The 27,660-nt window shown below is 32.4% G+C and overlaps 1 protein-coding gene across 3 annotated transcripts; it reads right to left on the bottom strand.

Moving 5' to 3' along the window:
• Positions 1–14: 14 nt before the first annotated feature.
• On the bottom strand, positions 15–22,672 carry axed (BTB/POZ domain-containing protein axundead). Of its 3 annotated transcripts, none has more exons than XM_087402490.1 (6): positions 22,038–22,672; positions 5,659–5,785; positions 4,639–4,811; positions 3,086–3,351; positions 2,568–2,962; positions 15–2,345 (listed from the first exon to the last, which is right to left on the bottom strand). In XM_087402490.1, the coding sequence occupies exons 2-6, from the start codon at positions 5,731–5,733 to the stop codon at positions 2,127–2,129; spliced, it is 1,128 nt and encodes a 375-aa protein (XP_087258616.1). In that variant the 5' UTR covers positions 5,734–5,785; positions 22,038–22,672; the 3' UTR covers positions 15–2,126. The 3 variants fall into 3 exon arrangements, with proteins under 3 accessions (XP_087258616.1, XP_011064078.1, XP_011064077.1); XM_011065776.2 differs by having other exon boundaries at positions 5,659–5,867; positions 22,038–22,671; XM_011065775.2 differs by lacking the exon at positions 22,038–22,672 and adding an exon at positions 14,723–19,178 and having other exon boundaries at positions 5,659–5,867.
• Positions 22,673–27,660: the final 4,988 nt, after the last annotated feature.

The following is a 27,660-nucleotide window of genomic DNA, read 5'->3' as shown; positions in this document are numbered from 1 at the left end:
TATTATATGAAAAATCGTGGGAAAATTTTTATTGATTTTTAAATTAAGTATATTATTATTAACAACTATAATTAATTACTAACAATTTTATTAGTGCAGGAGATTGCATACTCAATATTTTTTTTATTTTATTAACATTACTTCTTTATAGGTTTCATCCAACAATTTACTCTTTCTCTCTCTCTCTCTCTCTCTCTCTCTCTCTCTCTCTCTCTCTCTCTCTCTCTCTCTCTCTCTCTCTCTCTCTTTCTTTCTTTCTACATAGATGACATATTTCATACTAAATATCAATTTATAATTATAACATTTTGTTATTTTATATTGTGTTATTTTATGTATTTCACATTCTCTTTCGACTACGTGTTGTTAACATGTCTTATTTTTTATATAGAAATAAAGAATACATCTGGTAACTGAGTTATTTGGAAAATAAATCCGTATGACTAGTATTCATGATTTATCGTAATACTATTGTTTGCTACAAAGTTGAACTTACATTATCTACTTATATAATCGCACTTGAATTAGACTTACAATAAAAGTAGAAAATAATATCGTAAGTAAATAATGGGGAGGGGAGAGACTTGTCAAAAACCGCTTGAATTCTTTCATTTCAATCGATTCTGTTCTCTCATCAATCACAGAGATTTTAAATATAAGTATGGCCGCATGATCAGTCTGTAACTCTATCGAAGCACACTGTTATAAGTTTGTTATATATACGTCAATAATCCGATTAACAAAATAATTGTATATAGCAACGTTATTATGAACGATGTCTTATACGAAGTTAAAATAAAAATTTACCAATTGATCATCAATATAAAATGATTTTTGTTTTTTCAATAACGTCATATTTTTACCGCACATATAAGTTAATTTCAAAAACTTTTTCTCTAAAGTATCCAACTTATGATGACTTTTATATTCATTGCAAAACGAATAGATATTAAGATACTCTAAAAAAGAGACTCTAGATAAATAAAAAAGATAAAATTTTCAAAAATCAATTAGAGAGGTATCAGATAGATAAATAACTCTAAATCCGACTTATAAAATAATATTATATATCCTTGAACGCATCAATCCTCGGATTTTCAGCCGCAGCTCTACGTACTACGCAAAATACAAATAATTAATTTAAAGATTGTAATATACTCTGAACAGCAAATATGAACACAACGAAGACGTCATAATAACACTCAATAGGTCTCGTATTTAGAATAACATAGACAATACTCTCGAACATTTTAATTATAAAAAATGTTTAGGAAAGGCGCTTATGAAGAAGGTACGTTATAGTTGGACCATTAATAATTCATATGCGTATAAGTAAAGTTTTTTTCTCCGACGATCAAATAAAAATTTTGAAGTTTCGTTTCTTTGTAAAATATGTAAAATACATTGAAAAATGCATAATCTCGTAATAGCGAAAGTCTTTACTTCGTTTAACGACTGTAGCGAAAGCCTACTGTTGTAATAGCAACAGATCTTGCGCAAAATTGCAAACAAGAAGATAAAATATCTCCCCAAATATATATAACAAAACAACAAAATGTTTATAATAATAATGGAAGTGGCATAAAACATATTCTCAATTTTCATGCGCGATTTCTTCGTTACTTTGAAATAGTGTCTCACCGATAAAAATTCGTCGGAGATGTAAATATCCTCTAAAAATGTTAAAAAAACGTTCGTTTCAGTTTTTCAGTCTCTCTATTATCTTCAAAAATATTACCTATGTATATAGATTTCAATTAGCTGACGTGACCGCATGATACGTTTAATATTCCGACAATGATAGAAATTATTTGTGTCTTTTCGCATTCATAAAAATATTAAGGAGCAATAAGTATCTACAATTTATAAGTTCTATTTAATTATGCAGTTATACTGAATATCTTTTGGAGATTTGACTTGATCACCATGTAGATAAACGCGTGTGTATCGTTATTTCTTAGACGTTATTCATTAGATATTCTTTTTAATATGCATTATTTCATATCTTGAATTCTCAGAATTTCTCGGAATTTATAACCGAAAAACAAAATGACGCAGAAAGACAACTGAATATCTTTTTCGAGAAAATTTGGAAGTTCTGCGATTATGATTCTATGGTGCAGTGTTTAATCAAATACGCAAGCTAGAATTCGTACGAGACAATTTCCTATTCTAGCGCATGCTCTATGTCCTTGACTAGCACACTCTCTTCTTCTATTTTTTCGATTGTCTTGTCGTTCCTTTTTACCCGGCCTTAACATGTTGCAGTCCTGATTCTCATGTTTATATGCGATCCTAGGCGCATTGGACAACCTAGTTGGATGGACCGCTGCGCTGCTCCGAACCTGTAAATTTTTAAAGGAAAGTTTCTTATAAGCTTTATTATCTTCTACGATCAATATTATTATTAAATGCGAAATTAATCGAATATAAAATACAAAACATAACAACAGGTACACAAAATGAAAATTTACATATATTTGATTGATATCTTTGCATAATAGCTTTAGAAGTTTAGACAGATAGAATAATGAAGAAATTTTCGCTCGATTAGAATGCATGCTTACGTTCTCATTTTTCGGATCCTCGGGATGTCTGAGTATTTTAGAAACGATATGAACGCATTCCTCGTTAGTCAAGATACCACTCGCCATAGGACCGCTGACGAATTCTCGATCATTCATAAGAAGATACCGTACGCTGAAGCAGACGTCATCCGAGAGCACAGCTCTCTTGTTGACTGGCAAAGGTTCGGTGCCTCGTCTTCTACACTCGGCTGCGGCCCATCTATCTAAGGCATTGAAGAGGATAGACTCGCTAGTGATATTCAGAGTGTCACGATGTGCTAACTGGGAGACTTCCTGGGCAGTGAGCTCTTCAAAGTATTCCTGTTGCAGCACCTTTATCGGATTCGAATCGATTACAGTCAAGCACTTGAGCAGAAGATCAGTGCACATAGCAGCTGCAATATGAATGAATTATGAATCAATTTCTCCGTTCAAATATATTAGTATTTGTACCAATCATTTCATTTTTATTCAGCTACGCAGCCGTGAAACTGTTTCCAAAGAAATCAATGGCGCACCTATTATACTGCCCTCGTCTCCGGGCGGTAATGGTGTCGATAGCAAATTTGACGATCTGTCAAAATCGGAATCACCTTCCCGTAGCTCGTTCGCGTAAAGTCCAAGACCCTGATAAATTTCGAGCACGGTCGATGGTGTGAGATGCTTCTCAAGATACACTATGGCGAGTCGCGCGAGTCCAGGACAAAGGTACTCATGAGCTGCATTGAGCGTGACCCTGGCCGTTATTACTGATATAAAATTGACGGGCTCGTCGTGAAGATATCTATGCAATAAAATGAATGATAGAAACAAAATATATATGTTATGAAGTTGAAAAAGGAGAATTATTCTCTATATATGATTCTATTGCGTTTCTCAGCAATGTGCTGTTTATATTTTCAGAATTTCATTTTTGAACGCTCATATTCGATAAAAAATATTAAAAACGTATAAATATATAATTATATTCTTAAAATTGTGGATTAACAATTTTTTTTGTTTTAAAGCTGCTCATTTCATATGTTGTTTTTTTTTTGTTGTGCGTTCGAATGATAATGAGATTTGATAGGCAGTATTCGAGTTTATGACGTCTTAAGACTGTATTTAAGACAAATATAAAAATCAATTATTCTTATATACCTCAACAAATATAAGAATCGACTGTGAATATTGAGTAGTTTCTGACGACTGTTTTAGTAAATATGAGGAAGATACGAGGTAAATGGAAAAAAGAAAGTGTGATAATAGCTGTTAAGAAAGTAAGAAATAAGGAAATGACAATAAGAAAAGCAAATAAGAGATATTCTGAAAGGTACATTATGAGATAAATTAAAAGCTATTGAACTAAAACAGGAGATAACATTAAAATTATACAATAATGAAAATATGTTTTTTCTTTAATTTTTCTATCCGATAGCACTAATTTACAAAAATAAGAAAATATAATGACACTTAAAAATCTCAGCTGTTTTTATTTTTATAAAAATACGATTAAAAAGACATTTTGTTATAAGAATAATGTTTCATATTGTGTATGTACAGGATGCCCAGAATTTAAATGTCAAAATTTCGCGAGCGCATAGTGAATCGATAAACTAAGAAAAAAAGTAATCTTATCTTGTAAAGATAAGCTCGTTATGTGTATTTAATTTTCGCTATTCAAGAAAATATAATCTCAAAAAAATTTAAGATGTTCGATACCATCTGATCTTCTCTTACGGATTTTTTTATTTCTTTACTTTTTATAAAAGATAATGCAAAAATGAATTTCTTATAATTATTTTTATTTCTTCTTATTATTATCATTCTTATACATGCGAACAGAAAATACAAGACGAAAAAATTATATGATGGACATATTATATATATATATATATATATATGTGTGTGTGTATATGTATAATCATATAATCATATATACATAATTTATATGTATCTATATGACTGTACATTTATGTAAATTCTTATATAAAAAGTTTTATCTGATATATCTTTCGGTTTCCATATTTTTTCGAAAGATTATTTTCTTTTAATAAGAAGAAAATTGTACTTTTGAAAAGTTAATACTTACTTGAGAAAATAATCAAATGCTCGCTTGTCAACATGTTGCAATCGTAACAACGGCGGCGAATGTGTCGATGGAGGAGCGAGCGAACCAGTAAGCATTGCCCGACACCATTCTGATCTTCTGGCCAATCGTTCCCTCTCGACGGAATATGTCCACGAATCGCCGGGTAATCCAGCCTACATAATTTGTTACAATTATTATTACAGCGTATTTGTATATGCGAATGATAGTATGTAATTCCAAATAGATTTCATGTTAGCAAGTACTAAAGTTCGATTATGTAGTACTAATATTTTTTTATAAAGAAAAATAATATATATATTTTTTTTCTTAATTAAAAAAAAGGGATAATTAAAATATAGGACATAATATAGGATATATTAAAAATAAGACTTTGTGTGTGTGTGTGTGTGTGTGTGTGTGTGTGTGTGTGTATGTGTGTAGACTCTGTATATGCCTAGACGCAATTTCAAAAATGCATAATAATAGAAGAAGAATCCTTATTTCCTTCAGCATTTATAAATCAAGAAGGGGATTCACACTCCTTTTTTATTCTCACACATTCTCTATACTGTCTATTTTTAAATCTAATAATGTACTAATCTCGGCATGTATACAATACTTTCTCGTTCTTCCTATCTTATCTATTTTCAATGTACCTTACTTATCTCCTGCTTCTTTTTATTTTAGATACCTTTCTTTACAATTTTAATCCTCTTCCTACTATTTTTACTAATTTTCTAACTTTTATTTACATCTCGCATTTACAGCTAAATTCCTATGTGTTATCTTTGCGCAATCTTCAATTTTTATTTAATCTTCCTTCTTTACTTTCTGCCCTCCTCGATGTACGGCAGATTGAAAAAATGTATTTTTTTGCTAGTATCATAGAATTCATTTTATTTATAAACACTCAAATATCTAATTAATCGCGTTATATAAATAAAAGCATTTCGTATGAAATTTATACTGAAAATTATATTTAACTCTATTTAAAAATTGGTATTTATCTTTAGAATATACCTCAAGCATTACGATATTTTGACCCTCTGTGACTTGCAAGCCACTCTCAGGTTCCATAAGGGGAATTCGAGACATATCTGCGAGATTCTTGTGTGAAGTCTTCGTAGTCAACGGTGAAATCAAGATTCTGGAATAAATTTTACACTGCAGTCCTTGAGATTTTCCGCGCCAACTCTTAGTCTGGATGCGAGAGAATTGTGAGTTGCCTCCTATACATACAATGAATAAAATTGTATTTAGGCATTAAGACGCGCATAACTAAAAAAATTTAGTTATTCAAATTTCTTCATGAGACAGAACTATTGCAAAACACATCGCTAGTATTATTTTTACCTTATTAACGCGTGACACATATTGCCATGAGTGTGTAAAATTGACATCCTTACGTTTTGAAATCGTAGTTCTATTAAGAGTTTTGGATTATATTTACAATAGAACAAAAGGAAAATTTCTTGATAATTTCTAAAGACTTCCAAAGAATTTTAACGAATTTAAAAAAAATTATAAACATAATAAGCATAAATTTAAAAAATTTTTTAAAAATTAATTTTATACCTAATATTAATACTGAATAATTTTGAATACTTTATTTGATGTCTTTTGTCGAATACTAGAGACTAGTTATTATCTAATATTTATAAATTTTTTAAAAAATATTAAATAAAAATAAAAAAATTTATAAATATTAGGAACTCTAGTACTCGTCAAAAAACATCAAATACACTATCGATATCAATATTGGATGTAAAGTTAGCACTCCTTTTTAAAGTCTACTTTTAGTGTTATATTTGGTGTTACCTAATAAACGGAGAAATCTTTCTAAAAACTATATAAAAAAAACCTCCTCTTTTGTTTCAACTAACCCAGAATGCTAACAAAACTATTGATTTTGATAAGGATGCCACTTCATCTGTTGCCGTGCTGCATTAAAAAAAAATCTATTCTTTATCAGTACCGCGAACAGTGAATCATTGTGCATTTTTTATGGAAATGTTTTATTTTTAATGGCACTGTCCGTGATTCACGGAAACATTATCTCAAGCCAGCTCCGTCAGATTCGATTTTTTGTACGTTTTATCAATCATTATCGTTTACTTTACATCGACTGCCGTGCCAATGTAACGAGACATACAGTATCTAATTCACACATGGGTTTGGCAGTATTTGCGGAAGATAGGACTTTACTTCAATTAGTTACTGATTTTTTAGTATAGATAATGTATATAAACATTTTTTAGTTGCAGGAAATAAAAGAGTTACTAGGTTGTTACTTTTTATAATAACAATTTGATAATAGACATTGCAATTTTTTAAGACTATAATGATAACTAACTAAACTAAAAATTTATCGTATGTTACAAAAATTCAATTAAACATTTGAACCCCTCGGTTAGAGTCCTCCTCAATAATTAAGTTAATAATTTTTACATTAATTGGATTCTAATGTGTGAAATAATAGATTGATGATAGTGTATAAATTAAAAACATTTACTCGTCGCGTAAGGATTGATCATAACAATTTGAAACGTTAAATATTGAATCACATCGACGAAACAGTCCAAATGACGTCCATTAAATTACCAGATTTACCAAAGTGATAACATAATAAATTAAAATTTGTAAAATTAAAATAGGAAACTTCACATCAGTTAAACTTTTACTTACATATAAATCGTAGGTGGACGTACCTTGTGATGTTACTAGTACGCTTGTCATAGATCAAATGAGGAATATAGGTATGTCGAACAATAATACGAGAGGACACTAAATAGACGCTAATGAAGAGGGGGAAGCAAGTCTTGAAAATAAAAGAAGTATAAGGGATCTTAAAGTTCCGTGTCATTTTTTATTTTTAAATTATTTTTCTGTTTGTATATAAAAATCATGTCTGATATCAGTCATTTGTTTAAAAAGCTTTCTTTGTTCATTATAAGCTTTCTTTTTTCAATCTCACGATCATCGCTCATATTTTTCGGTTTCTACAAAGAAAAATACATAAGAAAATTTAGAAATAAAACGATCCCCCCCCCCCCGTGCGATAATAAAACCCTCGAAAATTTCTGTCCACCTTTAAATAGCTTTAAAATTAACTTTGAATGATAATTTCGTAAACATGATTTTTTAAATGACGATTAATTTTCTGATGTACTTACATATCGGCGCGTTCATGCATCGTACCAATGAGAAACTAAATAAAGTTATCGGATCAGAACACAAACATAAAGTTTACTAACGATCGTATATACTAATGCCCTGTCACAACGTGGAAGATGCACGGTATACTAATGACATTGACACCAGTATAATATGAGTGATGATCATTATTAACACGAGTGAGATGCCGCTCTATTGACAAAACAGTAAAGAGAACGTTTGATAGCAACTCGTATACGCAACTAGTTGTAACTCTAAACTTGACAAAGGCTGTTTAAAAGATGCATCTTTGTTTAATATTATCTGAATTGAGAAATATACATTATGTGAACACATAAAATATGCACAAGTAATAAAATTGATTGCTTAATTTGCAAATTTTAATTTTACAAATCTCACCATCGATAGGAACTGTTTTTCTTTTTCGTTCTTTAAAAGAAACAAAATCAAATAACGTGCCACTATGTGGCATCATTCACTGATTAACTACGGTTAAATTCATTTCGATGATACTCTTCATTTTTTATTTTTCGAACAAATAACTATTATGACATTAACGTAACGTTGCCGAAAGAAAAATACTTCGTTTATTTATCACGAGCAGAAACTCGGAGAACAACCCTTTCGGAGCGAAAAGTCCCACTATACTGACAAATCAATCGATCTGCTACTTCCATCCATGACTCATTGTCAGATCTTCTCAGAGGAAACGGTTAATGTAAGTGTATGTGCTAGCATTTCATCGACTGCACCTACGATTGTTTATAAACATTGACCGAGCGAGAGGGACCACTTTAAAAACGACAGGAATGCTCAGCTCCGCAAAGTAAAGAGGGGCCTTATCAATACTTTGAAGCTATGAGCTGTATTGCAGGAATTGGAGGACGGGGACCGAAGTTTGTTTATTCGTTCCGAAACTCGTATCCAGTGTCGAAGAATGCAGCATTAATAGGGACATCGGTCGAGATCGTGCAAAGTTTCTGGGTAATAAAGTTGACGAACGAATCGACCATCTTTTTCGGATAATAGCTTGTTTTCTTAAAAATTATTTATTTCAGAATATTTGCTGTTGTTGAGTTTTGTTGCTAAAATAATTTTTTTCAGACGCTAGCGCATGATTTTTTTTAAACTCGATCGAAACCACGAGAACAATCCTTTCTTCTTTTTCGAAATTAACGTCAAGCAAGATCAATGTCAATACCATTTATATACATATATGCGACAACTTGATTATGAGAACAAGTACGCTCTTTTATACTCCATTTCGCACTCGTAAATTTCCGGTTAGGACGATTCCGTTGTCGCAAGGAACGCGGATATGCGCACTCTCGATCGTTCAGGGAATTGAGAGGTGTTAATAGTCGAGACGTCGTGGTACGAATGAATAATTGCTATGTGTTAACCATTTTGCGATCGAATGATCTCTCAACGATACAGGAAGACACTAATGATATTCAGGACGGTCGTGAATGAATCCGTTTAAAGAATCGAAATCGCAAGGTCGCGTTGCAGTCTCCGGATGAAAAAATATGAGATAGGTGTACACCCATAGAAAAGATTTCCGAATCCAATGCTATTATTCTTCGATCTATCATAAAATATAGAATATTCATATTTATTTGTTGAAAGAGGAACGTTTTATTTTATTCTTAAATGAAAAATTCTTAAATCTAGAATAAAATGTGATCAAGCACAGTGCTAAATCGCGCCAAATTATTATGGTACCAGCATCGTGCGTTACATCAGGTAAAGATTTATTCTATAACGTAAGAATATACATATATGAACTGAAATTTATATTTTATATTGATTTATATTTTATATTTTATATCGACAAGGACCTGAATTGAAGGGTCGAAAACGTTTATTTTATTTGTTTTGCTACATTCACACGAAAATAAAGAGGCTTTTTTATATTTTTCACTGATATAAACTCAAATTTATTTAAATAACAAATTTCAACCTATCAGAAATTCTATTCTGATATACAACTTTTCAATTGTGTCTTGAAAATGTAGGTTTTTATAAGAAAAAAAATCATACGAATATTGTTTGATCTTAAAGTTATTAAAGACAAAAAAATTATTAAAACGAAGTGACTTCACTAATGTTAAATTTTATTTTTAACTTAATGTTATCGAACAAATATCGCTCGCGGCAAGACACGAGCGAGAGTGCACAATGGAATGAAACATTTATGTCCCGAATTTTGAAGAGAAGAAAAGATGAAACGTCAAGTATCATTACACTAGAAATATGCAAACGAACGTATGAGTCATTGTGTTCGAGCAGAATGTTGCCATCGCGAATTAGTGCAAGTATCCCAAACTACATCAATAAAGATTCACATTTCGCAGATCGCACATCGCGCATACACGTGACACATTTCGCGGTATGATACGTATTAACGTGACACTAATTTATAACAAAGTGGGGCATCATTGCGTATCCTATTATTAAGCATCGCTCCGCTATAAGAATTTCAATGTACGCGTGTGTTTATAGCTGAGGAGTGGCTCATTGTGAACGGTCATCACGAGTACTCGTAAAGCTCGTAAACATTATTGATTGTGCGTATTAACTATACTAAATGTTATGCCACTTATAAGGAAAAATCGTACGAATATTGTTTGATTTTAAAGTTCTGAAAGACAAAAAAATTATTAAAACGGAGTGACTTATTAATAAATGAAGGTTATCTCTCTTGTCCCTTTGAGCTATGACTGATAACGCTGAAAATCTATAGTTTGCACTATAGATTTCCAGTATTAACAATCAATTTTGTCTCAACTCAGTCAATATATAATTTCTTAAATTATTACTGCAAAAATAAGGTAATACAATCGATCAATCGATGATGAAGATATATCTATTTGTACCGATATATCTATTTTAAGTTCAGAACGATTACATTGTGTGATAAAGATAATATTTTTCAAATTATGGAATATGATAAATATTACGTTTTGTATTGTTTACTAAATTTATTTAATATTGTAATAACAGAAAGAAATTAAATGTAACTTGAAAATATTTTTCATAAAATTTTTAAGTGGCACATATTCACATATTATAATATGATGTAATATAATTCATTCAAGCGTGGAATATTGTATGCGTATACGCACTGTATGATATAATATTTACACGATCGAGTCTTCGTTATACATCTAACATAAACATTCTTGCAAATATCATGGATCAATTATACAACTGTGGGAATGACGAAAACACGTCGATGAATATTCATTTTTATAAAATTTGGGGAAGTTTTATTTTGCAAGTGAGACACGTGCAGAAGAATAATTTAAAAGAATTTTTATCGGAAAAGAAGAGAAGGAAAAAAAATAATATTAAATTCTAGAAAAATGAATAAAACATAATTATGTAATCATGAAGTTATATGTGCCCGGGGGGGGGGGAGGGGGGGCCTCTCGTATCGCTCTCTACGAAGTATATTCGACAAAAGTTTATTTTTTTGTAACATACGGTCGCGAAGCAGCGGGTATAATTTAATTTAGCATAACTGCAGCGACATAGGGTTAATGCGAACTGACGGCTATGCTATGCGAGTAACGATAATTAACTTGAACGAGTACCCGCTCGGCCTTTTAATCCAATTAAAATTAATTCTTTTATTGCAGAGACGCGCGCCCGTATTTCAGCAAGATGTATTGGCACAATGAATAAAGAGGGTCGAAAATTTTACAGATTTTTTTAGGTCCACCATCATACTCATGTCATATATCAACGTCGTTTGATCTATTAAATTTTCCAATAATAAAATAATAAGTATTTAAAATAACTAACAACAACAAGAGAATTACGTTTAAGAGATTGAAACACACACACACACATATTGAGCTTAATAAAAAAAAACAATAATTTTATATCATTAATTCTTTTTTGATTTGTAATGTTGCGCTAATTTATATCAAAGAATTATCAAGTAAGTTGTAAATAGCATTGGATCTATGATCTCTCTCTCGTTCGCGCAATGGAGTCTTCTTTTTTAAAAATATTTGTAACAAAATGTTATATATCTATATTTTTAATATTTCTGAAATGCTTCATCATAATCTTAATGTTTCAAAAGTATTTTTTAATTTAAAAAATTCGTAGATATAAAAAAACATAGATATTAGTCTTTCTTTGTATTTCTTTGTGTTAATATAATTTAAAATAAAATGTTTTATGAATTATACGTTTAAATAATACTTTCACATTCCATCTAATATACGTAATAATTTAAATAATAATTTAATATTTTATCTTTACATATTCGACCTTAACAAAAATTTCGCTTGCGGTGCTATAATATAGGCTGCTTACCGCAACTATCTAGCGCGATCATCGGGGTTCGCTAATTGACTCAATCGAAGATAAGATGCGACAAAGATCTCCCCTTTGTCCGAATTCGCCCGCATATATGATCGTTTTTCAAATGTAAAATTAAATTGCCATCTTTAGAAGTGCTTGCTATTACGAATTACGTATAAGTTGATGCTATAATCTATGTTGATTAAATATTTTTCAGTTCGATTAACGGGCGTTATAAGTTTAAGTTTTGAATCCTTTAAATCTTGAACTCTTTTTATTTATATCTCTCTTTATATACGTATATGTTGCATAGAAAGAACGATGTTTGAGTATAAATTATCGTATATAAATTATTGCGAAAAAAGAAAGAGACACGTATCTAAAGTAAATTCGATTGCAACATTTTACGAAATCAATCCTAGGAAGTATCCTTACGTAGAAAACTTAAGCGTGATGAGTAATACTTAAAAAATCATTTATATATTAAATAAAGCAATTTGAAAAATTTTTGTTTTTAAAAAATAAAGGTTTATAGATAAAAATGAATATATTTTTTATATCCTAAAATTAGATCCTAAATTGTTTTATTATTTAATTATTTACAAATGATATTATTTTAAAATTATTTTTTTTAAAACGACTTTAACTTTATCTTTTGTCTAAACAAATTAAAATAAAATCATATTTACCTTATCCCATTTCAAATTATTTATCTTTCTCTCTCTCTCTCTCTCTCTCACTAGGAGGGAGAATAATTATATCTAGATAATTTAATTATCTAAGCATAATATTGTCGAAAATAAGCTTTTTCATACAAATTAGACACGTGGCGTCGTATAAGGCTTAAGCCAAGGGGATTAAACTTAATGTAATCGTGGGATAGAGTCCTCGAAATCATTATAAAATTCGTATGAAATCTCTATGTATAATCCGATAATTACATATGCAATCATGAGAAATCATTGTATAATATTAAATAAAATCGTATATTTTATCAAATGGCTTCATATGCAGTGAAAAAAATTATTTGTAATTAGACAAAATCATATGAAATCAAATAAAATCATGTAATAACTTTCAGTGGGACAATATTTCAACAAGTGGTTACCCCCTCGGCTTAAGTCCATTCTACAATTGCGCAAACGTAGATATAAGGATTGTGGTTGTAAGAATTAACTAAAATACAGTCAAATATAAGAAAAATATTCGATTGTGACTGGTAAATTTTTACAATTAAAACCACTTACAACTACGCTTACGCAATTGTAGAATGGGCTTTATAGATAATAACGCAGGTACACTACCGCGACAGCGAATGTTCGACGAATATTTAAGAGACAAGATGACGGAACGTCGCTTAACATGGCCAACATGAGATTTCCATATCTCTCTCTCTCTCTCTCTCACCCTCTTTTTCTCTTGCACTGCAGTCTCCATATTATGAGAAAACAGCCAAGCCGCGCAAGGTTCTTCACGCGCGCAATTAGAGGAACGCCGTAAAGCCGGCGTTTACGAGCGGTATTCTGCCGTGCGTATGCAAACGTCTATTAATAATTCGATCTCTTGTGCGCTATGCGCAAGCATGATCGATCGGTCGCATCCCGAGGGCGACGGCGGCGGGGACCGCGAGGACGGTCTGACAATATCGAAGAAAACGACAATGCAGAAATGTGCGAATTGAATCGCCACACGTGGCACCGCGTGCGCGACGCGACGCGACGCGACGCAGCTGCGTGTGCGGTGCCCTCACAATGCAACGGCGAATGTGCGAAAAAAAGAAAGAAAAAAATACCGCGTCGATGGTGGAGTCGGCGTCGCGTCGCATCGCGTCGTAGGCAACCTTGACGCGGCCGTCGCCGGTCGCGTCGCGGATGCGATGTAAAAGCTGTTAAATTCGGGGAACAGATTATTATACCTACTGTCGAAGATGTCGTGCTGATATTTACAAACAGCGCACATCAAAGTTATACATCTCTCTTTATGTATACAAAAGAAATCGGCATATAATTTTTGAAATCTATGATTTTTTTTTTTTTATATTGTACATTCAAGAAACTATATATAAATATTAATAATTCTTTAGAATTTTTGCATTAACGTTGAATTCTTCTTAAACAAGAACGTGGATCTTTTTTTTTATGAAAAAGGAATGTTTATAATTTCAAGATCGAAATCCTTTCAACTGTTGTATTTATTATCCTTTAACTGTGTTTTCTGGTTTGCGATGCGATCTTAATATTATAGCTCTCTGTATTAAATAACTGTTATAGCTTTTTTATTTTCTCTCGCTGATAATAGTTATTAAAAAATAAAATCTATTTGTCATACGAATCGATTTCGTCGGAATAATTATTCCAAACATTAATTCCTAATCAAATATATTAGCATTAAGCGCGGATTGAACAAAAACCAAATGGAGTAAAAATCTTTCATTTAAATGCAAAGCGGCACATTTCTTTTACAATAATTTCTATACCAATCTATACCAATTCTAGGTATATTAACTGCTAGCATTCCATCGACAAAATTTGTCACAGAAACTTCCAAGAATTTTTGCCTTCGATTTGATGATCCGGGAAATTGCTTTTACCTGACATGCGACTCCTCTTCGTTTTCGCGTAGGCCACATTATCGATCAACAAACCGGTGTCACGATTGCTGTCGCTTCGTTTCTTCGCGCACTTCTCACGGAAGACGAACGCGCGTAACTTCTCCATTGGCTTGCACTATACGTAACCGATTTCCGGAAATTGGCGAACGCGCGATCGAGCCAGTTCGTCTCTTAATACTGTAATACTGTGATCTAGCTCTCGCGTCTCGGCGAGAAAAACACTCTCCTTCTCTGCCTCAAGAGAAATACATACAATACGATAGTTCGAGCGGGGGAACAACGCCGACGAACGGCTATCGACAAGTGAACCGGTTGCGAGTAAGACACCGTGCTTTTGTCGCTTGAAAATGATGCGACCGTTGAATATATCCGGTATATATCTGCGAAATAAATGAATCCACGTGACTCATCATCCTCAACCGGCGAGCTCCTACTTCAGCCTCGATCTTTTTTCCTGTCCCGACATCCCCCTGCACGGCGCGCGGCGGGAAGAAAACTACCTTCTAGTTTGACCTAGAAAAATATGCAGCGATCCTCGAGTAACTCTATCGACGTTTTTTTTCCCTATTTATCGTTCGAAGGCGGACAGGAAGCACGATGACGGATGCGTTGAACAGTGAGAGGGAGAGAGACAGGTAGAGAAAGAAAAAGAAAGAGAGAGGAGAGGCGAGTGGAAGTGAAACAGTGATAGAAGGTGGAAGATGGAAGAAAACCGAAGTCGAAGCAGGATACGCTTCCGCGATACCGGAAAATTGTCACGCGAATTTTTCCGTAATGACTAATTCGAGGTAATCGTGCGCATCACACATCACTGACCGATTTAATTGCCGCTACAGTGATTTATATTATAGCGGCATTATATGCGGCATTATAGTAGTAATCTGTAGTATACATATATAGCACGAATTTCTTAGTTATTACAATACTTACGCTATTTGCTTCATCTGCCGTATTAAGTTATGAGTTTGCAATAAGCATTTTTATGTCCCAAAAATATGTAATGAGGGCAATGACACTTTTTATAAATTATTAAAAAAATGAAATTTCATTTCATCAAGTAAAGTCAAAGTCTGTTAACTAGAAGATCAAATTTAGACTAATACCTTGAATTAAATATTTAAAAGTTTAGAATATTAAAAAAAATTTTTTTTTAAATATAATTAGGCATTCTAATATCTAGTCTCGATCATATTTGGCGTTCTCATAGTTATTTGATTTATTCATATAGCGATCTTGTTTAATTTATTATTGTTTATTTAAATGACATTTTGTTATTTTTAACTTGCAAGTGTGTTAAATGTATTATTTTAATATAAAAGTATGTTTAAAAAAATCACATCTAATCAATCCATTTTTGTAGTTGAGTTACTTAATTTCAAAGTATTAATATTAAACAGCGTTCATATTAACGTATGCATTATAATAAATATTAAATTAAATTTGAATCAAATTTAATACATAATTTAATTCTTAAGTTAAACTGTTTAATTCCATCGTTTTATTTAAATTAAATACAGTATGGAGTACATATTAAACAGGAATAACAGTGGCGACCTAAGAAGGTGACGATAGGAATAATCAAACATAATTTTTTGGTACCTTTAATTTAACATTATGAATTTAGCAATGTATTCGGTTTTACAGTTTTACATCCAAAGAAGAATTGTAATTGTTGGTCTACAGATGGTTAGTAAAGCTTTGATTCAAATCCATGCGAATCTGCACACGTGTTTTCGGAGAAGTTTCGTCAATTTCATTCAAACATCAATGCCGGTCGAGGCATGTCGTAACTTTTTTGCGATATTTTTGCTCATAGACCGCATCACGTGTCGTTTTAATACAGAGTCTGTGACTCACGTGCTGCTAGGAAGCGCTTGAATACTTAAGAACCGAATACGATCGTTCGATGAAAAGTAGAATAAGGCCGCGCGCGAACGTTAATTTACGAAGGAAGAGCGACGCTTCCCCGACGTTTCCTGCCAATGCCTGCGTTCGATAACCGAATGAAAATTATCGCGGCGCTTTATCTGCGACGATAATTTCGCGAGGTCACGAATAATTACTGTTGCGCATCGAAAGACGACGGCAGCCGTTCGTTGTCGCCATAATTGTAGAATAAACATGCGAAAAGACACGCTCGACCGTGCGGCACAACTTCTAGCATGAAACAATTACAAAACTGCATTAACATATTTATTCTAACGTGAAATAATTGCAAACGTATTGTCTACGGTTCGCACTATTTTGTAACATTATTTCACGCCTGCTCTTCGATAATAATGAAAAATGATAGAACTCTGCACGCAGCATCGATATCCATAAACGAGCTTTTATCTGACTCTTTAAATAACGTCCAATTATCCATCGAAAAAACAATTAAATTTAATAGTAAATAGATAAAGTTAAACCTATATATTACTCGCGTGATCTTTTAGCATAATTACTCGTGTGAACTGTTTCCATCTGATACCTCAATATCTTCAATCTCAATTTCTATTGCTACAATTGATGATTTATAATCAATAAAGATTGATTTTATATATTCTTTAGATAAAGATGAAAAAAATGTTTGAAATTATGAGAACAATTTGCATTAAATATAATAATGTGCATAAACAGTATTCATGCATTTAGCAAATTTATAAGGCGAGATACCTTGGACACCCCGAATAATGAAGGGTTGAAGAATTATCTGTTCGGGGGATTTCCAAGAGTTTCATTCGGAATCGCAAACGTGATCTCTCGTATGTCTCATCTGAGTAATAATCGTTAACGTAACATTTTGACATCGCACTCCGCAGCTGCGAAGTTACGGGATACAGCCAGCAAGTTTATAACAATAGCGTCACGCTATTATGCAGAGAGGTGTCATCCATCATTCTCGCGAATATTTGCACGTCGATATTTACACGTCGTATGACAGATCGGACAAAAGTCGTTCTTATGCTGAATCGGTGAAGTATTAACTGGGATTTTATTATTTATCGTTAGTGGATGAATCAAATTACTTAGGCGGTTCGTATATCCCGCTCAAGCACGCAATGCCCGGTGCATAAACTTATTACTCACACGCGCACGTGTCCACGGAATACGTTAGCCGAACATTTCTGTTAATATTACATATCATACTACGTACCCGCGAATTAAGTCGGCACGTCAAGCTGGTCAAGCACGACCGATACCCGTGTCATCCTCGCTCGATATTAAGTGAGGCCTGACATTATTTACACGACCGCGTTGTGTCGAAGATGTAAAAAAAGAAAAAAAAAAGGAATCCTATTGTTCCGACCAATCGATTTACTTTTTATTTAATTCAATTAGTAAGTTTATCATTACTTGTAAAAACCTCTCTTATAAACAAATATGTACCGGCCATTGCAACAATAGAAAAAAGACGTCGCATTGAATCGAAAATTGAATACAGGATTTATTAGGTCATAAAAAAAATAAGTAAAATACAAAAATAAGCTGTAATTTTATCAATGTAAAAATATCAATTGCTAACTTCTAGACGCCATATACTCTATATCATAAATAATCTCTCATGCATTTTGATATTTCTAAACAGTAACAGTAGCATTGTATCAATATTGTAATTTTCACTCAACAATATTAATATACTTATTATAATATGTTATAACATTAAGTTATATTATTGAATATGAAATAATAACATTAATGCAATGTTACTGTACTTGGTAAATGTTTACTCGTTTACGTCATTCTTGAAGTTGCAATTTTAATAACCAAACGGTGTATGTTGCGACCCATTAAAACAACGAAATATATCAATTAAATTAGACATTGTGACAAGCGGTGCACTTGTCCCCGGGACTTTTTTAAAACATTATATGTCGTGACACGCTGCAGTAGGTATTGTCGACGACAATCGCGTGACGCGCGCGATTGATGTATTCAAGACAAGAATTCACGAGATGCATTATGGATCGCTTCTCGGAAAGATTTACGTTCGTTATCGTCGGAGATTCATTCATCCGTGCGGGCGTTACAACGGTAACAAGTGCGACGACGAGAGGAGAGAACTGCGAGCTCTCTTAACGTCAGGCACGTTAACAATCAAAAGGCACGGCCGAGTCGCGTTCGCATGTACGATAAATAAAAACGCGAATCACCGCGACTCACTCCCGTCCGAATAGATTTGCCTCAAACGTGTCGTTAGCGTTTAAATGTTCATCTATCGCTTATAAACGACGCGCTCGATACATTTTCATAATCTGACTCACACCTTCAGCAGGAGATCGTGCGTGACGCTCTGAGAAAACACTACGATTCACGCGAGCGCGTGTCAGGTTACTCGAGTCAGTTTTTTAGAACTATGCTGGTCTTATACGATTTCTGTGCCTGACAAATTTTACGTTTTGGCCGACGCCTGTCAGAAAAAGATATTTAAGAAAAGTAGTTAATCGCGTACGAGGACTGAAACTAATTTCTCGAGTCTTCAAGTTTAGATTTAGATTTATACGTGAAAATATGTTAAGATAAATGAGAACTGAATGGAAGAAACGTTTATTAGATTTTTCTTTAAAAAGTTCGATAAAGTTACACAAAGAGATCGAAAAATTAAACTATGATTTAAATTCGCAAATGAGATACTATAAAATTTAAAAATTAGTTTATTGCACAGTTATACAAAAATAGGCTTTTTCTTGGGATCTGAATAAATAAAACATATTTTTCGATGGACTTTTGTTTGCTGAAAATGAATTTGAAATTGGCCTATCATATCAGATTTTCAAGAAAATAAAAATTAAATGTGCCAAATTTGATGTTTTTAATCTATTCAATATTGAGTAGATAATTATCTATATTTAATTTAATGATTTGTAATATGTTAATTATACAGATGAAAAAAAATCGTATTGTAATAAATATAAATTCATATTATAGACAAAAGATAGCACTTTAAAGTAGCATAAATAAAATTGAAAAAATAATTATTTTAGTGACAATAAATAATATTTATGGCCAAAAATGCAATTTTGGCACATTTAACCTTATTTTCTAGGAAACCTGATAATATATAGATACCAATTTCACTAATTTCAGATTTGTTTTCAATGATCAAAAATCTATCGTGAAACATTTTGTTTAATCATGTCCTAAAAAAATGTTTATTTGTTATTAATATAATTATTAAAACTATATGTAATTATTTTGTAGATGGTAATAAAAAAGCAACACGTATATTCAAAAAAAGAATTTGTAAAAGCATTTCTAAGATTAATTTCAATTTTAAATTTTAAAATTAATTTAAATGGGAGAAGAAAATTTTTGTTCTTTAATTTTGTTACTTAATAAAAATAAATAAATAACCATTGGTAAATTGCATGTTATTTTTTTTTTATCAATTTGTTTATTACTTTTTACATCGGTTTAATGTTTATTCTTTTATTTTTTAATAATTTTTTGTATCCATTTATTTATTTTTATTACAGCAGAAAATCACGTTTAAAGAACTTTTGCGTGCAATTTCTCGTTTGGGTGAAAAGTACGCGTCAATTTCGCAAATGATTTCCTCTCTCCGTTAAAGATGGCCGCTCCAGGCGGCTTGATCAATACTTCCCGTCTCGTATATAGTTTGGGGTCAGGTATCTACATTCAATGCCAGTAACTCGCCCTCCCTCGGGGGAGGGAAAGAGGGTTTCTGCCTCGTCGTTGAGCAGATCTACCCCGCGATATTGGAAAGCCAAGTAACGATTTTATTACTTTCAAATATCGCGCAGGCTTCACCAAGTTCCGTCATATGTCTTTGTGACCAAAACAACCATTTACATCGCGTCAATGTTGAAGACGAGATTTCATGCCATCACTTCGAATCGCAAAAAGATACTAAGTTAAATGAATTAAAATACTCGACGTATTCACAAAATGAATACAAAATGATTCGAAAGTTTCGTTACTTATAAAAAAAGAAAACACTATTTGTAAAAAAATTATAACTGTAAAGGTTTTTTTGGATCAAAATTTAAGTTTACCACATTAACAATTTTTCAGAAGTTGAACATTTTTAATTATCATTTGTATTTCGATTCTCGAGAATGCGAAATAATCGATACTTCATGTTGGGGAATATCACGTAATTTACATGCGGTATGATTTTCCGAGAATTATCAATCGGATCGATAGAAATCGGTAAACTCGAAAGAAGAAAAGAATGTTGCGAGTCAAGAAAAAGATTTAAGATTTTTTTTATATACACATACGCATTTAATACATATATATATATATATTAAATTTATACATTTATTATTTTTATACACGTTATGTACATAAAAATAATAAGCACAATCACAGAAATTGCATCTACACTTCGACAATTATTTTCGTACAAGAAACTCAAATTTTAATTTATTAAATCATTATTTCTTCCTTCTCTCTAGTCCTTTGCTCTACTATAATTTAGGTTCCAGCTTTTTTCTAATTCGATTTATGATCACGTCGCATTATCACGACAAATTATGGTTGGGACAATGAAAAATACGCGGTAAACGATTAATATGTTTAAGGATAGTTATCTGCAATTAAACGATCATGTATTTTCTCGGTTGTCAACCTATGAAGATAATCGCACGAAAGCAAACGTTTCGTTTCGTACTGTCGCTGAGCTTTTAACGTGCTGCCGTTTCATGTACGCCGAAATTTACAATATTTCCGCAGGCACAAACACGAGCGTGTATGCCCGGCAAACGATAGCTCTGATAGCAACAAGCCGCTCTGATAACCGTTACGAAAACTATAGCGAGTCGAAATCGTGACCGCAGGAGTCGTTTCGACCGAGGAACTCATGGAAATCGTTAGAAACGCGATAGCGCGGTATATAATATATTCAGTCGAATACGTACGCATTTTTCGACTTCCAAGCATTTAGCTCAAGAATGACACTCAAACAGATAAAAATTCCAACTTCGACTTGCAAACGAAAGTGAAGCGATCGCAACAGTCGTATTAATGCGGAAATCGCCGTTTGTGGCAGCCTTAGAACTATCTCGAGCGTGGAGCTTCTGCCATGCTTGTTAATTTTAACAATATAAATTTTGTAGACATTTTTTAAGATAGATTTAGAGATTGAGTACTCTTTAATATAGATGGATAATTTTTTAGCATTTGATATTTGATTCATATTAATAGCTATATTATTTTGGCAAAATTTGGCAATTAAGTCTCTCATGATAGATTTTTAGGACATTAATTAAATTAAGAAAAGAACGTTCGTTGAGGAGACTTTTCTCTCGTTTCCACAATACATAAATTTGATACACATATTAATTTATACCTTGCTCTTCTGCAATTAAATTACTGCTGGTTGTGCAAAGTTTCCTTGTAGCTGCACTGACTCGTCGAAAGATACTCGTCTAAATTTAATTTTGGCAACCGATCAACAGCTGATAAACTTCACCCCTCCATTAGATGTTTAATATATTCGATTTTTACACACACGCGCACACTCGATTCGAAAAAAAAAAAGACGACTCTTCATTAATCATACGTTCATTTTAAAGCTTCAAGTAAGGTCCTTTATCATAGCCTTTATCGTCGTGACGTGTTATCAATTCCGATCGACCTCGGGTCGCGTAATCTTCGAGCTCACCGGAAAGTGTACGCACCCCACCGAGACGAGACAGAGAGACGCGAATTCTCTTCTCGAATTTGATTTATTCCTTCATCCTCGGACGCGCACTCCCGTGACCGTCTTGGACGGCTCCGTCGTTGGACGTTTATCGAGAGACGTTTTTCGCATCCGCCGTGAGAGCAGCAACGTGCGCTTTGGCCGATGACCGGCCCTGCAATGAGCATACATATAATTCGCACGAAGGAACCGATGCCCCAGACGTATCACCGTCTATACATAGCGCGGCACGCGCGACGCGCAGACGCCTGATGTTGCCTACTGTATGCCTCGATGCTTTTACCTCGGTGGGATAAAAAAAAAAAAAAGAATATTTAACATTTCTCCTCTCCTCTTCTTTTAGCCGATCGAAAAACGTAAAAAAAAAAAAAAAAAAAAGAAAGTATTCTCTCTCGATTATTCATCGACGTCGCGTTCTCTTTCGATCGTCCATCGCGACATCGTTCTCTCGTTCTGTCTGGAGTCGTATATTTGAATCGACGAATTTCCGAGCCGACATCCGCGCATTAGCTCTGGGAAGGATGAACGGGCTCTTTTTCTTCACGAGTGCCCGTGACCTACATAAATACGGGGAACTCACGAAAATAGCTAAAGACTGGCTTTCGGAAATGAACTACGACTTCTCTGACTGACCTACCTAATACCCTCGCAAAGCACGCGGTGTTATATTTCTTCCCACATTTAGCAAGAGACATACTTTTTGATAGAATTTGGAGTAAAGGCTTTACTTTATTTGTAGAAATTTCACTCTACAAAATGGCTGCTGAAAATTATTAATACGCGAAGGTATATCGAGAAAAAAATATATAAAAAAGATATAATGGAATTGAACAATATAAGGTAGTGCAATTTCAAATATAATATAATTCTGAACAAAATGAAATTTGAATCCAATTTTCAAAGTTGAAATTGGATTTTTCCCTGCTTGGTATCCTTCAACATCCTCCACACAATAAAATCAGAGTTACTAAACTTAAACCTAGACAATTGGATTATGTTCGTACAGAATTGTACCGTGTTCAAAATTACTTTATCCTATCTATTCTTATTTCTTATTCCTTTCATTGTGTCTGAGTCCTAACGCTTTCAAGCATACTCAAGTTTATTTAACAAAATTATATCAAAACGGCAGCAAATTTTGATCACCACACGATCAATTATAGACGTCTTAAATCAGATTCTGAGGGATCCGAAAATGACATCGATATGTTACATCCATAGAATGTTATTTATTTCTAACGTCTTATTACAGAGTAGTATTAATATAATATGTTCTAAGACTACAATTTACGCTTTTAATGCTTCAAATAATTATTTTGATTTTTATTTCTATTGTATAATGTTGCAAGAATATTATTCTACAAGATTTGAAAGATTTTTTTTTTTTTACAAAATGTTGTAGATATATTCCTGAAACGTCACTAAAAACGTTATTTAAATTTTAATTATTAAAACCCCAATTAAATGTGAGAAGTGACGTCAGCTAACGATAATTCTAGAATAGATCAATATTAGGCGACTTCAAGACATCTTAAAAATAATGTCTTTAGCTCGTCTAAGAAATGAAATCTTGCTGTAATCATCGTTCATTATTTATCACGTCGACCAAAAATTACCATATATAAATAGACGTCTCTATATGTTGTCTTTTGATATCGATCTGCTACTTGGGAATGAATAATAAAATGTAAAGAGTTTTAACATTCTAATAATCGGTTTGAGGATCTTAGATACTTATTTTTGTCTAACAAAATTATTTTTAGATCTGTATCTAGCTCAATTTTTAGATATTTTAACAATAACATTCTGTCCGTAAAAATAATATTTACTTGTATAGGTAATTATTTTATATATGTATTTCTTCTATCTTGTCGTATCTCATTTTCTAATTCTTCAAAGGTGATTGACACAAGTCATAATATCGATAGATATTAAGCGAAGTTGAAGGCCGGTCATTGTAAATCAATTCAACGCAAATTCGCGCGCCATTTTTGGTTGAACAATTGAATCATAGTATCGCAAGTGAATCTGATAATTGGCTAGCACTCACCTTGTGTATCACAAAGATATAAGCAATAGCATAATACCGAACATAATGTCCGATAAAAGTGTTCGCTAAACGAGATACTCCTCGTTGAAAGTCGAGGAGAGACTAATATGGGTCTCGGTTTAACTTACGCTTTATCTTTTTCTAATTCTTAGAATTAGAAAAAAATAAAAAGTAAGTTAAACTACTAAAGATTAAAGTTAATCTACATTAATGAAAATGAACATAAGCCGGTTTCTTCAACTTTTTCAAAAATAATAAATAATTAATATAATTTATTTGCCATAACGTTTGCTCCGATATCCCTAGCTGCTCATTATTGCGTAATCATTCCCTCTTCTCGTAATGAACTTGTACAGTACTCCGTACTTGTACTCCGTGGTGTATCCGCTATGATACGATAAGGAAGAATAAGATCCAATCCGAGAAGCGCTAAGAGGAGGTCAGGGGACACAACGCTTCTCGGGAAGAAGTTGATAGAGAGAAATATTATCTTCCTAACAACTTGTCGTGACTCATTCACGTAGCATGTATATATGTATATGTATACACATTGATCATATATATATAAATTTAATATAAATTATTAAAAAACATTGAAAATAATAGTTAAAGTGGCATACAGGAGTCAAGCGCGGTAATTCTTGCGCGAATGAAAAACTTTCTATGTATTAGGTCATTTAAAAAGTATCCGCGGTTTTTTGTTCAATTTTTGAATGAAAAAACCGCGGATACTTTTTAAATGACCCATATCATGTAATACAAAATTACAATTAACACAATGATAACGCAAAAAATTGATTACATGTTTTAATTTCTGTTTTGAGCCCTTTTCATATCTTCCAATAGTTTTGTAAGAAATAATCAATAATGGATCATAATGAATTACTGTCAATATATATTGGTCGTCGTATCGCTTACATTATGCTTGGCCTTGTAAAAGAAGATTACATAAAAATGCATAAAAATCTATGTAGATTTGCATATATCAAACATAGTCAGTCAAATAATTATAATGTGTCATAATAATCAGTATTTATAATGAATAAAAAAAAGAGAAGATATGAGTATCCAATTTTAAATTTAACTTGATTAATATCGAGTCAGAAATTATATTAATAAAAGAATTATGTCAGAACGGAACGTGAGACACATATTGACTCTAAAGACATTGATAATAATTGGATTTAATACAAAGTTTGAAAATATCATTGTAATAGAATATGTATTATAAATATTAAAATACAATACACACATATCAATATATACAGGATGTCCTGCAATTTTTGGTCATAAGCACTTTTGTGTAAATAGAGCGGAAGTGTAAACTGAATCAAAAAATTTTCTACCATTTTGCAATTTTCGTAATAGTTAACAAAATATTAATTACTATAAAAATCGCTGAATATTGGTTTTTAATAATTTTTTATCAAAATTATCAAATACTATCAATTTTACAAAAGCGAGAGACAAAAATTGCTAATTTTCTTTTCATAAAATTCTGAGAACTTTTTCAAAATTTTTTAATACCGTATTTTCTCATGTTGATAAAAATAGTTGCCAATAAAAAATGCAATACTCAAAAGTTGATAAAAAATTCTGAAAAAAATACTTACAGCTCTAATGCCCATATTCATAGACTTAAATATCTTCAGATGCTCAGTAGCCAATGAAATAATTTGTAAAGTATCTGAAGATGCCTTATATTTAGGCTAACATTTATAATCGATTCTCTTTCAAAACCAAAATCTTAAGTAATATCTTAAGATATTAAGATATTAAGTAATATCTTAAGACTAATGCGGCCCTCTGATTGGTTCGTGACTTCTTAAAATCATACTTAAAACGATCTTAAATATAAGATCTGATTATGAATACCGGCCTCAGGAAGTCTTAAATATAAGGCCTAACTATGAATACGGGCATAAGTTTCGTACGACAAAAACATACAAATGAAATAGTGATTTAAAAAGGCATTTTTGCAGTCGAACAGGAAAAAAGGAAATCAGTGGCGCCATCCATAAAATTATTTAATATCACATTAGTTGCCGACTGTACATAGAACATTTCTAGCGTAGTATAATAATACTACCAGAGGTAGTTTCTTTTTAAAGCTTTGTATCCATGATGCTAGAAATCGGCCCAAGACCTCGGATGAAGAAAGAATTGACCAATCGCAATGGTCATGTGATCAAATTGTTCAAATGTGATTTGTTAATTTTTTCTCTGTTCGAGATCTCGGATTGATTTCTAGTATCGTGGACATCGGGCTTTATACTACGTATGCCTCATATCCAAAATAGGATTGCAAACTGTAAGTTGTAAGAAATTAACCAACCATAATCGATTATTTTTGTCATATGATTGGCCAGTTTTTTCCGGCTTATGACTTACAACCCTATTATGGAAAGAGGATCAGTTCTGTATCTTGAAAATTATAAAGTGAGCAAATTTAGGTGTTGACCAATTAAATTATCAGTATTTTAGTAAATTCGTTCACTTTTATAATTTTCACCTCGTTTTAAGATCGATCCCTAAGGATCCCTCTATTCTTGAAAAGAAACGTGTACAAAAAAATAGGGAAATACTACTATAATATACGTTATGTATTCTATAGTACATCTTTAATTTTTCGTATATAATTTTTTCGTATAAATTTCTTAACTCAACTGTTGAGTTCGCTGAATGCATCCTTTAAATGCGTTCAGAGCGACATATCGCTTACTGTAGTCAAAATCTCTCTACAAATGCTTTGAAGTATTTGATGGATCAATTGAATGATCAAGAAGAAAGAATTTTACAAATTGACTAATTAAAAATGCTTCAAAGCATTTGTAGCATCGCGTTGACCCTAAGCGTTTAGTGAGCTCTTTCATTTAATTGATCTATATTTTAGGATCTAACGGAATATACCAATCAGATAAAAGAGTTCATTGAATGTTCAGTAAGCTGTTACGAGATTTAACGTTTTATCGACAATTGTAACTATCGTTAATTAGCGACAGCCAATGGCAGGACTATCCTGGAAGAAAGCGCGGCACTCATTGGCTATCGCTAGTTAACGATTGCGACAGTTGTCGATAAAACGTTTAGAGAATCCTGCAACTGTTCTCGTTATGAATGCACCTAAAGTGCTGTCCCATAGCAGTCGCTAATCTGATTAGTCATATTATTTTTTCGAAATTTCGATTGTCATGGAGATGCGCCCAAATTCCGCTACTG

This window comes from Acromyrmex echinatior, chromosome 2, assembly GCF_024713525.1.
Source record: "Acromyrmex echinatior isolate Ae372 chromosome 2, ASM2471352v2, whole genome shotgun sequence".
NCBI classification, from domain to species: domain Eukaryota; kingdom Metazoa; phylum Arthropoda; class Insecta; order Hymenoptera; family Formicidae; genus Acromyrmex; species Acromyrmex echinatior.
This window is presented reverse-complemented; position numbering and strand designations above follow the sequence as displayed.

What these genes read in the sequence shown, in the direction of transcription:
- axed (XM_011065775.2), bottom strand. Translation starts at nt 14,849, where the DNA reads ATGGAGAAGTTACGCGCGTTCGTCTTCCGTGAGAAGTGCGCGAAGAAA. An exon ending in AAAATATCGTAATGCTTGAG is followed by an intron (nt 4,812 to 5,658) that starts GTATATTCTAAA and finishes CAAATTATGTAG; the next exon opens with GCTGGATTACCCGGCGATTC. An exon ending in AGGATCCGAAAAATGAGAAC is followed by an intron (nt 2,346 to 2,567) that starts GTAAGCATGCAT and finishes AAAAATTTACAG; the next exon opens with GTTCGGAGCAGCGCAGCGGT.